We start from the raw sequence: 16,314 nt of genomic DNA, 5'->3' as shown, positions 1-16,314 counted from the left end.
CATCTTCTGGTACTTTTTTAAAATCAAATTTCAAAAATCACCATTTATTGAAGAAAACTTTAAAGAAAAACTAACGTTTCAGTCCCTCTGGATCGTCATCAAGAGTAATATTGCAGACACTAAATGCATTTAACCTCATGGTGTTAATCTAATACCAAAATGGTGTTTGTTTTTTAAATCAATGTAGCTGTTGTAATAACTGCCGTGTCTGTTTCTTAGCTTTCCTTGGTATAAAGGCTTCACAGTAGCTCTGTTCAGGGACTTGACAGCTAAAGTCCAGTGGTAGCATTCACACTCTGGGCCTGGCTAGAGATGGAAGTGAGCTGTTCATCTCCCTGCCAGGTCAAACTGTTCCCAGACATTCTTGCTCCACAGCAAGCATGAGAGAGCACAACAGCATCTGCTGCGACGCTTTGAAAAACCCACAAACACTCTGCACTCCATTAAGGTGATGATAATCAACATTTATTTTAGTTATATTCATTAAATGGTATGCTTAAGTGATCACCATTTTAATAACACACATTAAAGAATCTAAAAGCTAATGGTTTTTAAAATAATTTGGACCCCAAGGTATTTGTATGAGTCCGCCCTCTTCACTTCCTCTCCCCGTATAACAACCAGGACAGAGGGCTTCCTGTTCAGATCATTGGTTTTCTGATGTTGAGCTTCAGGTGATTGTGGTTGAACCCTATGACAAAGCTAGCTAAAAATAGTCTCAAAGCCCCCTCCACACAGTTGCTAGTAGCCAAGGAGGATTATAAAAACATGATGGACTCTTCAGAAGAGGTAATTTATTTTCAATTGAGTTTCTGCGCGGGAAAGTTGACGTCACAATCTTCTGAACGTAGCCATACTGAGAAATACAGAGAGAGTTGTGTGGAGCTGATAGTTGTAATTAGCTTTGTAGCAACTCCTTTGGCAATGGCTTGAATGTAACGGATGTTCATTAATATCAAAAAGTTCCGCACTACAGCTTTAAGACAGCATGTTTCTCACTGGAAATGATTCACTGGAATCATACATGTCAATATAGTGATAAATTCCACTTAATACCTTTTATTTACATTCCTTCAACATCTACTCAACACATATTATATGAGTCTGTACAGACATGGATGTAAACTACACAGGCATACAAGCACGGGCGGTAATTCTAATTTCAATCTGAACTGCTTTTCTACTCCAGATGGAGTAGAAAAGCCTCTAAATCAAACCATATCATCTAAATCAATCATCGCCTCTGAATCAAACCATATCATGTAACAGTTGGGAACAGGCAGCACCATCATATGTTAGCAGTCAGTAGTGCATATTAGGATATCAGAACTTTACGAATAGGGACAGGTACATGCATTTACACTCAGGGAAAAAATCAAGGATGTTAACCATTTAAAAAAAAAAAAAAAGAAGCAGAATATCCATTTTTATCCAGCCCGGGCTCACAGAATTCCGTGAAATTATCACAAACTGTTAACACCGCATTACATGGTGGTGGCACGGAATGTGTGAAAATTCAGGTGGCCACCACGGAAAACAATGCCAATGTAAAGTCAATGAGAAGATGAAGTAGCATTAAGAGCGACTACGGTAGCGAGTAGTATGAAAGCCCGAAAATCCGCATAGGGAGGTTGGTTGGGGTGGTGGATGGGTCATGGATCGTGTCCCACGTGTCACGTTTCCTAAACCCAACCCTTCCCCGTTCTTCTTTTACTAAACCCAACCGTCCCGTTCTTGTACCACACCCGGTTATTGTTTTGTTAGCGTCCCGTTATTGTTTTCCTAAACCCAACCACCCCGTTCTGCTTTTCCTAAACCCAACTGTCTTCCCGCGTGTCATGGAAATGTAAGCCCACCCACGACCTTTTCCTTAACTTAAAGGTGCCCTGCCATACAAAACCGTTTTTACTTGCATTGTTTGAAATATGTTAGGTCCATATATGTTTGTGTTATGTTGTGAATGTGAAAAGCCACTGAAAAGAAATAAGCAGAGAAATCAGGCCAATTACAAAAGCTGGTCAGTCTGACATATTGCCTGAGCTCATTACGATTCATTAGCTCGCCCAGTTGCGCTGGATAAAAAATTCTGACAGCCAGGCTCTCAATGGCTAGCTGTTAGCCAATCAGATTCAAACAGCTTAGCTTGTTGAATATTAATGAGAACTGGCAGAAATCCAGCTGAGTCTTCCTGCAGGCTTTCTATACCATGCTAGAATGGCTTGAAACAAGGTAACCAAGGCATTTTTTCCACAAAACATGTTACAGAGTCCATGGTAGAACTTCAGACATGGCAGGGCACCTTTAAGGGGCCGTGTTCATTTCACGGAATTCTTCCGTGGGCCCATCACGGAATTTTAAGGGTCCGTGTTAATTTGACGGAATTCTTCCGTGGGCCCATCACGGAATTTTCGGCGATTCTGTAAAACTGCCACAGATTTTGAGTTAAGGGGCCATGTTCATTTCATGGAATTCTGTGAGATCAGGTTGCAGCAGGTTGTTTTTATCAGTTTTTTTGGTTCAGTAATGTGTGTTCAGTCAGGGCCCTTTGACCCTGACCGACTGAAAGAGGGCAGTTTGACCAGTAAATACAATACAAAGTATAGCCAGCTCATTCTTCTGCTCCTCTTTCTGCTAAACATGCATGACTTCTCCCAGTTGCCTGATGAGCTGTGCCAGTGTCTCCATGTCGTGGTTGGCCCTTTCCAGCAGCTCGTAGCGGAGACTGGAGATGTCCTGTTTGATCTCCTTCAGTTCACCTGATGATATGTGGGACAGGAAGTGAATCAGCGTCAAATTGTGTTTCGTAATTCGGCGATCCGGACAAGAGAAACACTGTATCTAGAACACCTGCTGAACTCACCTTCATTTATTTCATCGTTGTCTTTATCTCTCTGTGCTTTTAAGATGTATCTTTTGATGAGGAGATTCATTATATCCTGTAATGAAGAATAGTGGATTTAAGTCTTAAACTGATGAGCTTATTGTTGAGATTCAGAGTTAGTTAAGGAAAATGAACGGATGCCGACTTTTCCCAGTGAGCAGTTTGATTAAGATCAAGACCAAGATTAAGTGATACTTTATTGATCCCGCAAGGGGAAATCAAATTTTTTTACTCTGTTATACAGTATGGTTTTCCTTGACACACTTTATTGGTGCTTAGATATATAAACAGCAAAGTGCCCTCTAGATGTGAGGTAGCCTACTAAAATAAGTTTAAATAACATTGGAATATTATGTTCAAAACTTTAATTACTACTACTACAGTTATGAACAGGTTGATCAGCAAGGAAATGAATAATGCTTTACTTGGTGACGACAAAGCGATCCTTCCACACTCAGATCTTCCTGTTGCCTCAACTAAGATTAGAAAACAACATAAAAGAGAAGAAGAATTGTTAATGCTTATCTTAAAACATGCTTTTAAGGGACACTCGTACACCTGCAACTTATAAATGTGATACAAGAGGGCCCTGTAGATCTGTATCAAAGAATATAGGTCAACTTTACCAGACGTATTAGAAATGTCTCTAGCCATTCATCTACATTCAACAAAGTAAATGTAGTCATTTCCCTGCTTGAAATATAATTAGTGTCAAGGGCTGTTGCCTCACCTTGTTAAGCTCCGGCTCATCATTTGCATTTTCTTTGCTTTTGCCTTTAGGTACATCCCAGAGAAATTCCCATATCCCCAGCAAGAGGGAAACCACAGACCTGGGGCTGGGGACCAGGTTGAAGGGCACAGGCAGTGTGCCGCCGTGCTCAAAGTACGAGAACCAAAGCTTAGCTCTGGCAAACTTCCACTCAACATCAGCATCATCCTGCACCCACATAAAGAAACGGTAAGGAGGGGTACAAGCCAGGGGAAACATCTGATGAGCAACAGGAAGTTCATCCATTTGCATTTCCAATGTGCCACTTTCATCTACTCATCCACATTTGTTAATTAAATCTGCAATATTATTGTGTGAACTACATATACAGCACATATTCAAAACTGAACTGAAACCTGACAACTTTGGCAGTAAATCAAAACGTCGATTGAAATTTTTGTCAAATTAAATTATTCCCAAATAACTGTAGCCTGGAAATCCAGACCCAAATCCGAAATATTAAGGGTCTGGCATTGAGTAATGAAAATGGCCCAACTCGAGGGGCAGCACCAAGCATGCATTTGAAAATCTCACTGCACGCAGTTGGATAACACTACGACCAATCACAACAATACACGGGGTGACGGATCCAGAGCCCCATACGCTTAGCTACCAGCAGAACTAACTGGTAGATTAAACTGTCGTCATCTGTTTAGCTCGCCTCTGGCCCACCTATATCAGATACACAGATGTGATTGGTGCAGCACGGCTACAAGGGCATAGTTAATGAGCGTCATTACTCAATGCCAGAGTGAATCGCTGAGCAAATTCAAATGTGCTCTCGCGAGAACTCTGGATTTCCAGGGTAAAATAATTGTGGTCTTACAACAAAATGGTCATTATTATCACTGTACGATAGCCCTGAAAGGACAGGTGGAAAACAAATGCGGGCAATGTTTGCCAAAACTTAATTTTATCTCCCACGTATAGTGCAGCAGATTAATGTCATATTTCAAGAGAATCATTCAAATTGGTATACAAGCATGACATTTTGCACATATACTCTCTAAGGGTCACTTTTTGGGAAAAAGGCATTGGCCACCCAAAAATTCAATATGGCGGCCATTTTTTCAAGATGGCCGCCATTTCTGTCAAATGCTCATTATGTCAATTGTTCAAAAAGTGATGTAGGCATAACATTTTGTGAAAATACTCTCTTAAGAATGTTTTTTTGGAAAACGGTGCTTGTCCCTCAAAAATTCAAGATGCAGCCATTTTTCAAGATGGCCGCCATTTCTCTTGAATCCTTACATACATTTTTCAAATGGTGATGCTATCATCAAATTTGGTACAAATATTCTTCAACGAACATTCTCATGGAAAAAGGTGTGTGCCACTCAAAAATTCAAGATGGCGACCATTTTCAAGATGGCCACCATTTCTGTCAGAGCTCAATTTAATGTGTTAAGGAAGGTTTTGTTTAATAGAGTGAATGTCATTACACAACCAGGGCACACTGGTGACTTCACTGCTGTGGAACTCAGCATGGGGTTCAGTGTCAGCTGATCTAGTTTTACTTACACTGTAGTTCTTGACTAGTAGTAATAGTATAGCTAAGTGTAGTGTCCCAAATGCTGTCTAACAGCTCCTCATCAATTAGCTAGTAATAGATGTAGTTAGATAGCCGCACCTGAGTTGACAGGTTGTGCCAGCGCGGGAGAGCCGAGCCAAGGGTAAGCGGGGAAATACATGACTTGTTCATGTATGCTTACCTGGAAGGTGTACAGATCACACAGGACTTAAATGGCACGGGATGAATGATCGGGCTAGGTGTAGGGGACCCGCACCTAGTTGTATCCCATACCTGAATGTGTACTATGTCTATGATTGAGGTGGTAAAAGGATAACCCCTTGGCCAATGAAAATCCCATGTCAGCCAAGAGGCCAAAATTTGGATGAAATGTTGTCTTTTCAGACAGACACAAAGAAACCCCTCCAATCATCACCTACCCATCATGTTTCTCAACATGATGGCTATAAAATGATTGCCACCAACATTCCACTCTTTCACAAGATCAACAAATTGCCAATGACCCTGGACCTGGAACGACTGGATGAAGGTGGTGGTATAGAAGCTACTTTGAAAAGGAACTACAATTTTCGACTTCGGTTCAACAACACAAAGTTACTTCGTGCCCAGAAGCCAAGCAGGGAGGCATTGGCTACCATTTTTAACAGTCTTTATTATGACTCAGCAGGGCACAACCTCTCAATCTCAGGTTGGACACTCTAACCACAAGGCCTTTGAGCTGGTAAAAATGTGAATAGAACTTATGTTTTTTTTTTTCAATCCTTCCTTTTAACTCAGTCCCAACAGAGTACGCCGTTAAAGTGTGGCTGTTAGAGTATTTTTCCTAACATGTATGTGTGCATCACTACCAAAATGACGGCCATCTTGGAAAAGGTCTCCATCTTGAATCTTTTATTGGCCATCCAATTTTTCCAAAAAGTGGCCTTAACAGAGTATTTGTGGCATATTTTCTGTATCACTATTTGGAAACAGTGGCAATGAACATAGGACAAGAATGACAGCCATCTTGAAAAATGGTTTCACAACCTGAATTTTTACTGGCCACTTCCTTTATCGCACAATGGCCCTTCCTCTCTGTGGACTACACCTTGCCGCGGTGGAGAGGCTTGTGTACTCCAATGAACCTGAGAGCTATGCCGGCGGGGATTTTATATCCCTGGCAAATTGAACTACGCCGGACAGGTCAAAGGAGAGGAGGCAGACAAAGCAGACATTATGACTATTTGACAGAAATGGTGGCCATCTTGAAAATGGCCACCATCCTGAATTTTTGAGTGGCACATACCTTTTTCCAAAAGAGTGTTCCTTGAAGAGTATTTCTGCCTAATTTTATGCTTGCATCACCATTTGAACAATTAAAATAATTAATATTCGATGGCCATCTTTAAAAATGGCAGCCATCTTGAATGTTTGAGGGACAAGCATCTTTTTCCATTAACATGTCCTTTAGAGAGTATTTGTATCAAATTTTATGTTTGGATCACTGTTTGAATAATTGATATAATAAGCATTGAATAGCAATTATATAATAATAATAATAATAATTAATATTCACTGGCATCTTGAAAAATGGCCGCCATATTGAATTTTTGAGTGGCCAATGCCTTTTTCCAAAATAGTGGCCCTTAGAGAGTATCTGTGCCAAAATTTATGCTTGTATACCAAAGTGAACAATTTTTTTTACTAATCTGCTGCACTAGTAGGAGATAATATCTTAAAGTTTATCTCCTAATTCTCCTCAGGATATGATTTCATCAGACTACATATCGTCACTGTTAAATCCAAATTGGAGCCTATGCACAGTTTCATCATGTTTGAGAGTGGATATTTGTAGTTAACTGAGAAGGTAAAACCTTTTGTTTATGCTGCATTTGGTTGAACTTTCAATTCCCTTTGTATCGTGCACTAAGTGCCTCATTCTCCACGGCTTTCTCGCTCTCAAAACAGCCTAATTAAAGCTATAGTGCGTAGTTTCTGTTGCCCCCATGAGGAATTCTAAGTAATGACAACAAACCTGTCGACGCATCCACATAATGTAAGCCCTCCGTGATCACGCACAGCCGCCACCCCTCCTCCACGCAGTTGCTAGTAGCCAAGGAGGACATGGAGGATTAAAAAAACATGATGGACTCTTCAGAAGAGGTCATTATCTTCACTCCAGTTTCTGCGCGCGAAAGTGGCCGGACGTCACAATCTTCTGAACATAGCCATACTGAGAAATACAGAGAGAATTATGTGGAGCTGATAGTCTTAATTAGCTTTATATCAACTCATTTGGCAATAGCTTGAATGTAACGGACGTTCATTAATATCAAAAAGTTACGCACTAAAGCTTTAAGCCTAAAAGTTTATCTCGTAAATACGTATGGGATAATGTCTCCTAATAAGGAAATACACTTTACGATATTATATTCTAGGAGATGACATTTCTTACGTAGGAGATAAACCTTTGGCAAACATTGCCCACATTTCCTTTTTTCACCTTTCCTTTCAGAGCTTCCGAAGCTTCCATATCACTGTTAGTATACAAGATTAAGGCGTACCTCAATTTCTTGGAAGGAGCTGTTGAACATGGCAATGAGCATATTCAGCAAGACAATCACCATGATGAAGTTGTACACCCCGTACAGAACATAGCCAGTATTCTCAATGAACTTATGGTCGATGTTAATGACCACCGATTTCACTTCTGACAAGCCAAAGATGGCCCAGAATAACGTTTTGAAGCTCTCTTCCAACCTGGAAGAATAGAGAAATGGGAATTGAATAAGTGTAGTGCAACCAATGTGTTAGTCTTACATCATATTCATTCAACACAGATTGTATCCAAAGGCACAATTGGAAAATATTTAAGAACACTGTCAAAATCTTTATTAGGCAAAAGCATTATTGCAACAGTCTCTAGTCGACACTCACGTTGTGAAGGCATCGTTATGCTTGGCTCCGAGGTAGTACGAGTACAGCGTGAACATTCCCACCATGAAAGCCACGAAAACGGTTATGAAAATCACCATGAACTTAAAGATGTCTTTAACTGTTCTTCCCAGAGAGATCTGCAAAGGCCCAAAGCTCTCATTGGCAGGAAGGATGTATGCAATGCGAGAGAAACTCAGCACGACTGCGATTGCATACAGGCCTTCAGAAATAAGCTGCGGGTCGGAGGGCATCCAGTTGATTCGAGCTGAAAAACAATGTTTAAACAGTGTTGTTTTGGCAGTTTTCATGCTGTAAACTTACACTCCATTTAGATACCTCAATAGGACTCTAACAGAGAACTACATTCAGCATGGGTATTTCTTCGTTATGAATTAGCCAGACAGTTAAATACGTTACGGTGTTTGGTGTTTTAAGCCCCCAACGTCGTCTTCCAGGCAGCGCTGCCTGGAAGGCACTAGGATTAGGCAATGGTTAGGGTTAGGTGCCGAGAAGTCGACATTGGAGGCTTAAAACATCATCAAGCATATGTTACACAAATTTGGTGGGGCACTTATTTCTTTATTTATATGGATTTCATGTTCTAGGTCTCAAAATTATGAAGATGAAAAAAGAATACGGTAAAGATGAATAATCAGATCAATACTTTAATACTACTAATTTATCCAGTGTAACTGATGCAACCGAAAATGTAAGAGTGGAGTGGACAAAGGCATTATGCTATAAGGTAGCTATTGAATCTATTGTCCGTTATGGCATCATAGCTTGATTTGGTAACCTGTCAATTAAGCTAAAATCGCAGCTCCACAACTTGATAAAAAATGTCTGGAAAAAGAATTGGCCAGCACCCACCAATTCCTCTTCAGGAGATCTTTGAGGAGGCGGTGAGGAGACAGGGTCTTAATCAGTACTCACCATTATGGTTGTAGAATGTTGAATATTGTGTGCAATATCTGGTAGGGCACTGGTGCAATATTTTTTATTTGATAAGGCATTGTGCAGTTGTGCACTGGGGCATTGTGCAATACATGTACAAGTTATTGATCCTAGCATGATTTAGGGGAAATGTGCAATCTGGGTGGAATTAAGTACAATATGAGGGGGAGGATATGCTGTGGGTTTACTGTATGTTTATTATGTTTATGTGCGATGCGTCACCATTTTTTGTTCTCTCGACTGCCCAAGACAAGACATTTCTCCTATAGGAGATAAAGGAATAAATAAAGGCTTATCTTATCTTATCTTAAGTCTGAACCAGGAAATCCAGTTTAATATTAATTTAAAATTTTAAATGAATATAATAATAATTATTAATATTTCAGGTTATATATATAAACTAATTTAATGAATCTATTGATAATATTTGAGTTCTATGGTGCACACTTACCCAGCTGGAAATACTGTATCTCAAAGGGCAAGGTCTTGTTGGACAGGTCCGTGTAGTGCTCGTCAACGTAACACTGGGCAGAATATGCATGCCAGAAAGCCATTAATCTGGCAATGAAAGAGGTCATGAAAATGGTCAAAATACTAAAGTCCAGAAGGTTCCAGGGTTCTGAGATGTATTCCCGGATGTCCTGCGACCAAATATCTCTACATTCTTCCCAGATCTTCCCTGTAGGCAAAGGAAATCACACATTTGGTTGACAGTCACACTCTTTCTATCTCAAATGAAACTATGGCTGATATGATTTGAATATGTTTGTATAAATAAGGCTTGAATTGATAGTCAAATCACATAGGATTTACTGATTCCTAATACAGGCAAAGCGTGGGTGATATGGCTCCAAAGTCTCGCCTGTAGAGATATGGGAAAGTGTCACCTTGTCTTTTTCGTCTTTGGAAAGTTATTACCAGTCTGATTTATCATGGTAGATGGCGTAAGAATACATAATAATCTATGTGGGCAATTTCCTTGCATGATAGATGTTTGGGGGTTTACAACTCTTCAATGGCATGTCATATCCTTGACCCTGCATGCACAGCAGAGTGTGTGTGAGTGACAAAGAGATGGGAGAGGAATACATTAACATAATGGAAAAGATATACTAAACATCATAGAAAACGATTTGACAGCTAGTTGTGATTGTATACATGGCATGGGATAGGGTGGGTTGGGGGTGGGGGGTGTTAACACTTATGACCTATGACCCAGGATATGATGAGAATCTCCATCCAGGTGAAGGGGGTGGTCTTCATACGAAACAGTTGTGAGGGGTGATCGTGGGTGGTCATGTTAGGCAACAGCGACGTTCCCTCAAAGCGGTCTGCCGCGTTCAGGACCAGCAGGCATAGAAATATCATAAAGGAGGCTGCATGGGCCACAAACTTCAGGAACGGTCCACACATGAGTTTCCCTATCTGACACAAGTCAGAGAAAGGCAAACAGAACAACGTTTGACTTTATTTTGAGCTGCACCAAAGGGAATTCACATTTCATGGGCACAGCCTCTGAGAGAATATCTTAAGACCAAAAGACAAAAGGGTCTTCTATAAAGCAGTAGGCAGCAGCATGAAGCAACATTAGAGTCATGTCACTTTTATGTTCACTCTGTTAGAAGGGTTAAAAATGTTCTCGAAAAGAAAAGACAAGACAATGAATGCTGAATCTAACCCTTAAGTAAGTTACAGTAAAACTTAGAATGACTTTTTTTGGAACTAACCTTACTTGACGGTGCTATCCAGTACATGAAGGACAGGACAGGCAACCCAATAGCGACACCAAGGACTAGGAGGATTTTAACAGCTGTGGTCTGCTGACGGAGTCCAGACAAGTTCTCATACCAGATGGAGAGGAGTTGCTGTTGGCAGTTTGGATGTGCCACAAACTGAGAGGAGAGGAGAGGAGAGGAGAGGAGAGGAGAGGAGAGGAGAGGAGAGGAGAGGAGAGGAGAGGAGAGAGAAGGATTATTTGTGGACACAAGAGTGCAAGAAAAACACAAGTTTGAAAAAGATAATAGATAAGATAAGATAAGCCTTTATTGTCTCCTATAGGAGAAATTCATCTTGGGCATTCGAGAGAAACGAAATGGCGACACATTGTGCATGAACACACAATAAACATACAGTTCACCTACATAGAAACATAATCATACATTATCTCAGCCAGTGCTTCAATGAAAATCTAATAAACCTCACACAATACCCCCCTACCTTTCCTCACAATCACAGAAGAACAGAAGAGAACCCACATCACATCCTCCCCTCATATTGCACTTAATTTTGAAAATGATTGCACATTTCCCATTAACTCACGCTGTGGTAAATAACTTCTGTATTGCACAATGCCCAATTGCAATTGCATATCAAATATAACATATATACATATATATACACCAGTACCCTATCATGCATTGCACATCCTATAACCATAATGGTCAGTATCACAAATATTATTTCGTAGTATTAGCCAATACACACACACACACACACACACGCACACACACACAAACATACACACATCTTATCTCTTACTATTCATTAATTTGATTGAAAGCGGCACAAATGAGAATTTATACCTGTTAAGCTTGCAGTTTGGTAACCTGTACCTTCTGCCTGAAGGCATCAGCTCATACTCACTATACAGGACGTGATTTGGGTCGTGGGTGATTTTGAGACCCTGTTTCCCCACCGCCTCCTCGAGGAGCTCCTGAAGAGGAGTTGGTGGCATTTGTCCAATTATTTTTCCAGCCCTTTTTTTCAGCCCTTTTTATCAAGCTGTGATTTTAATTTAATGGACAGGTTACCGAACCAAGCCAAAAACAAGTGCATCTATTCTTATCCTTAAAAAATGGAATTGCTTTTCTCACATGCTTACCTTTTTAACTTCATATTTTATTGCAAGTTTTAACCTGATGAGGTTTTGTCTGCCGACGGTCTCAGAGCTTTGACGTGATTCAGTGTCCCCATTTAAGATGGCCTTCACCTCCTCTGTGTTTCGACACAGATCCAGGAGTCCCACCACAAAGTCTTTACACTGCATGGACAGTTTCTTGTAATCATTCTATAACAGACAAAGGCAACCTATCAACCAATCGATAGCACCCTATTCTTATACAAAGTACTTTCATGAATCGCTAACACCACAAAAGTCAAAACCTCAAGTCCTGCCATAAATGCATCTTTGAATCAACATGATATGCATCTATTGTCTCTGTAATTCTAGTACAGGGGTCAGCAACCTTTACTATCAAAAGAGAATTTTTTAAAAGATCTGTCTGGAGCCACAAAACATAGTTGAGCCTTATGATGAAGGTAACACAGAGCCTGTCAGCAATTACTAATAGTTCTAAATGAGCATTCATTAAATGGTGATCTTTGTTGCCATTTTAATGGCACCGTCTTTGGCGGTCTCTGCAGAGAGGGGCAACATTTAGAGCAGGGATATTCAACAGGGGGTCCGGGACCCCTAGGGGGTCCTCAGAGTCAGTGCAGGGGGGCCTCCAAATTATTGTTAATTTTTGAAAGTTTCTTCAATGAATCCAACATATTATTAGCAAATATAAATCCTCACTGAAGATAGGCTTACTGGCCTATAAGTAAGGTAGTCACTAAGGTAGCCATCCAAAGATACAGTTAATCCTAAAGATTCACTGTGCCACATGTATGTTTTAAAATGAAAACAGGATTTATAAAATCATAGCAACAATTATAAGGCTATTTTAATAGCTTAGTATTCTATGCAAAAATGGTATGTATAAAGGCTTTAGGCCGCCCTACACATTATTGTAGGCCCAGTTTAATATGCAACTTAATTTTATACATGTAGTATGGGTCCTTGGCTTAAAAAACATTGAAGACCCCTGATTTAAAGGATAAGGCACGGGCCGTAGAGAGACGTTGGCTATGACGCACTTTTTAGTTGAATGAAATGTAAATTGATAATGTAAGAATCACTTAAGGCCTACAACAATGATAAATTTAAATGTTAAAAAGAACCGTTATTCATTTCAATATCACTTTTTGTCAAAGCTATAGGGAGCAACTAGAGAGGGGCTTAGGAGACGCAGGTTGCAGACCCCTGATCTAGTATAAAAACATGTATGTCTTTTTAAATACTTCACCTTGAACTCCTTCTCAATGTTGGCCAGAACTGCCAGCTCATTGCTCAGCTCCAGAGCCGCCATCACTGGGTCTTCATTGGAGAGGGACAGATATGCTGGACTGGCCAGACATTTGTATGCATTGATGCGGGATTGTGAATGGCTAAAGGAGTCACGCCTCTGCTGCTCGCTGCAGGCCCTGCACTGGCAGAAGTAGTCATGGGGCCGCTCTACACGGGCCCCCTTCATAAGCAGTATATGAACGATTTCATACTCGAGGCACTGAGAGGCCAAGATGATGGGAGTGATGTCATGAGAGAAACGTGTGCCGTCCGCGTCATAGGCAAAGAAGTCATCGTTTGAGTCCGCCTGGCTGGGACTGTTAGTCAGCCTCTGAGCATCTCCAAAGGCCGGATGGCTCAGTATGGCCTCCACTATACGGATGTAGCCTTTACTGATGGCTAAAAGCAACGCGTCTCCTATTCTAGAGAGCTCTTTCTTCCTAAGTAGGAGCTTAGTTACCTCGAAGTGCTCATTGGCAACTGCCAGCTGCAGTGCATTCTGGCCCATGTAATTCACACAGTTGACATTGAGGTCTGGCAGCTCCTCTAGCATCCACCTGACTTCTGGAAGGTTGCCATATTCTGCAGCTTCTAAGAAGAGTTCCTCTGTCAGGGAAAGACAGGAGGAGGGTTGAGCGTGGTACAGGTAACCGGCTCCCCGTAACGCTTGTCTCCTGGGTTTGGCTACAGCCTGCTGCTGCTGCATCATGGCTCTCCCTTCATTGCTCCACCTAAACACAGGTAAGCATATGGCTGAAGACCTTATCTTTGTAAATTCATTAAAGGTGCAGTAAGTGATGCTGCACAAAGACTGTTGATATTTGAACTCCACTGCCAAACAAATAGAACCCCCCCCCCTTCAGAAGATAGACAGATAACTACTGGCCGGCTGGCACATTCACATGCTGCCTCCCGCATCCGCCCTCCCACCATCAGCTGGTGCTGATTGGCTGGAATAGTGTGGTTTGGCTTGTGCACTCCTGTCTGTTTGTTTTCCATTTACACAGCCTGGGCTGTGTATTACATAATACCAGTTGTTTTTTTTTCAGTGCGCATAGGAAATAGAGAGCTAGGTGACCGTGAGGAGATACAAAAAGTGTATTGGCTTAACATCACATACTGTACTTAATGTATGCCAAAATACTAATATATACAAATTACACTCTCAAAATCCAAATCACACACCGGGTCATTTACCTTTCTTTCTTTTTTACTTGTTTTAAATTTCTTTTTCTTATGAAGCAGACACTCTACTTTGATTAGTCTACTGGTTCAGGAAAATTAACATCAGCTCCATATTATATCCATATTTTTTTTTTAAAAAGGCCTTGGGAATGAGAGCAGTGACCTAAGGTAAGGCGAGGCCACTTTGTTTGTATAGCACATTTCAGCAACGTGGCAATTCAAAACATTAATAATCAGTAAAACATTTGTTAAAGAGAATTTAGAAACAGCTAAAATTGAATAAGACAGGTATGAAATAAGTAATGAAATGCTTCTCCCTGTTTAGATGAAGTAGTGAACGGACAGCTGGTCTCGGCTGATTTATAACTATAATGTGTGACACCACCCACAGACTCATCATCTGCTCTCCTGCGTTTCATGGCCTGGCACTGTCATCCACTCAGCCACTGCCTGATAGTTAACCAAATACATGTTGCATTCCTGGAATATTATACAAGACATGTCATCAAGTGTTTGATCCTTCCAGTTGCAAACTTTTGTTCACTTTTATTTAAGTATGATGTTATCTCCATTCATGACCATACTACCAAACGACAGTGACCATTTCTAATACTAATTATATTTTGTGTCACTGTCGAACGAGAGAATCTACTTTCTGTTCACTAATTAGATTTGAATAATGTGGTTATCTCAGGAGCTAATTGCTTCTTCACAGATAATGGCGGATGATGACGATGCCCCTTCATTCAATCATAATTAGTGTTAATACGATTTTGCATAACTGAGAAATCTGATGAGTGCACGCAGTATGACCTACAGAATGTGTTCTAATACAGACCATTTATTCGTCTTTGGCATCTAGTCTGTATCGGCTGAGAAAGGACATATGAAAATGGTGTCATGCTGTTCAGCCAGGGAAGGTGCAAAAAACACAACTTAAATGGATGAATATGACATAAAAACAAAAACAAAAAGATCGCTGTAATGTTTTTGCCTTTCAACTGACATAGGTAGCTATCCCATATAGATTTACTTGCCTGGGTTTCTGAGAATTCCTTGTTGTTTTTGTTCTGCTGCTCTATTTCATTATGAAAGGCAACTGGGTGATACTGGGAGATGGAAAAGCAATAAAAGAGGCACAATAGGAGATTTAAAAAAAATGGGACATTGAATAGGATGAGATCCCTAAGTATCAGTCTCACATTGTTGGTCACTCTAGCAATATCCTGGGCCTGAGACTTTTTCTGAGAAGCTTTACACACACACACACACACACACACACACACCAATATTTCTCAATTGATTTTTGAAGGCAATTATATTCAATATGCAATTATATTCAATATGCATGTTATTTGTGTCACATCATTAATATTCCAAAGTCAAACAGGATGGCTCACTCACCTCCTCACAGAAGACAAATGACTTCATTTTCACTTCATTAAGTCGTTACTAGCCGAGACTACGTCCAGAAGCGAGCAGCTGCAGCCCATGTCAGCCTCCAGACCACCTGTCTGACTCCCTGCGTCCCCCCCATAGACTGCATATATAAAACTGGTCCCACCTTGGGTCTGGATGGCTCTTGATGCTGGCGGTGCTGCCTCTGCACGCCCAGTGGGCGGATTCTAGCAGCTTATAAGGTGTGTTTCATGACATAGGATATTAGCATTTCTCAAACACACTTGGGTCCTGTTTTCGAGGTTAGGCCTATATAACTGTTTTTATCTCAATTTCATTCCCTTGATTTCCCATAAACTAATTTAAGGACAGCAGAAATGCACTGACCTTACTGGTCATGCCACTTATTTTAATTTTTTTAAACTGAGGCAGAAAACTAAGATTATTTTATTATGAGCTAGTTGTCAGTGTGATGGCTGCAGGCAAAATAGATTAGGACTCCCTGAAAATAG

The 16,314-nt window shown here is 40.6% G+C and overlaps 1 protein-coding gene across 1 annotated transcript; it reads right to left on the bottom strand.

Moving 5' to 3' along the window:
- Window positions 1–2,259: 2,259 nt before the first annotated feature.
- Window positions 2,260–16,002, bottom strand: trpc6b (transient receptor potential cation channel, subfamily C, member 6b). The gene is made up of 12 exons (XM_039792027.1): window positions 15,809–16,002; window positions 13,179–13,950; window positions 11,933–12,118; window positions 10,779–10,943; window positions 10,260–10,476; window positions 9,503–9,730; window positions 8,098–8,362; window positions 7,725–7,920; window positions 3,612–3,818; window positions 3,307–3,357; window positions 2,861–2,936; window positions 2,260–2,756 (listed from the first exon to the last, which is right to left on the bottom strand). Exons 2-12 carry the CDS (start codon window positions 13,926–13,928, stop codon window positions 2,632–2,634), a joined length of 2,466 nt encoding a protein of 821 aa, XP_039647961.1. The 5' UTR covers window positions 13,929–13,950; window positions 15,809–16,002; the 3' UTR covers window positions 2,260–2,631.
- Between the last annotated feature and the right edge of the window lie 312 nt (window positions 16,003–16,314).

Source organism: Perca fluviatilis, chromosome 2, assembly GCF_010015445.1.
Source record: "Perca fluviatilis chromosome 2, GENO_Pfluv_1.0, whole genome shotgun sequence".
Taxonomy (NCBI): domain Eukaryota; kingdom Metazoa; phylum Chordata; class Actinopteri; order Perciformes; family Percidae; genus Perca; species Perca fluviatilis.
Note: the sequence above shows the minus strand (reverse complement) of the source record. Positions and strands in the feature narration are given on the sequence as shown.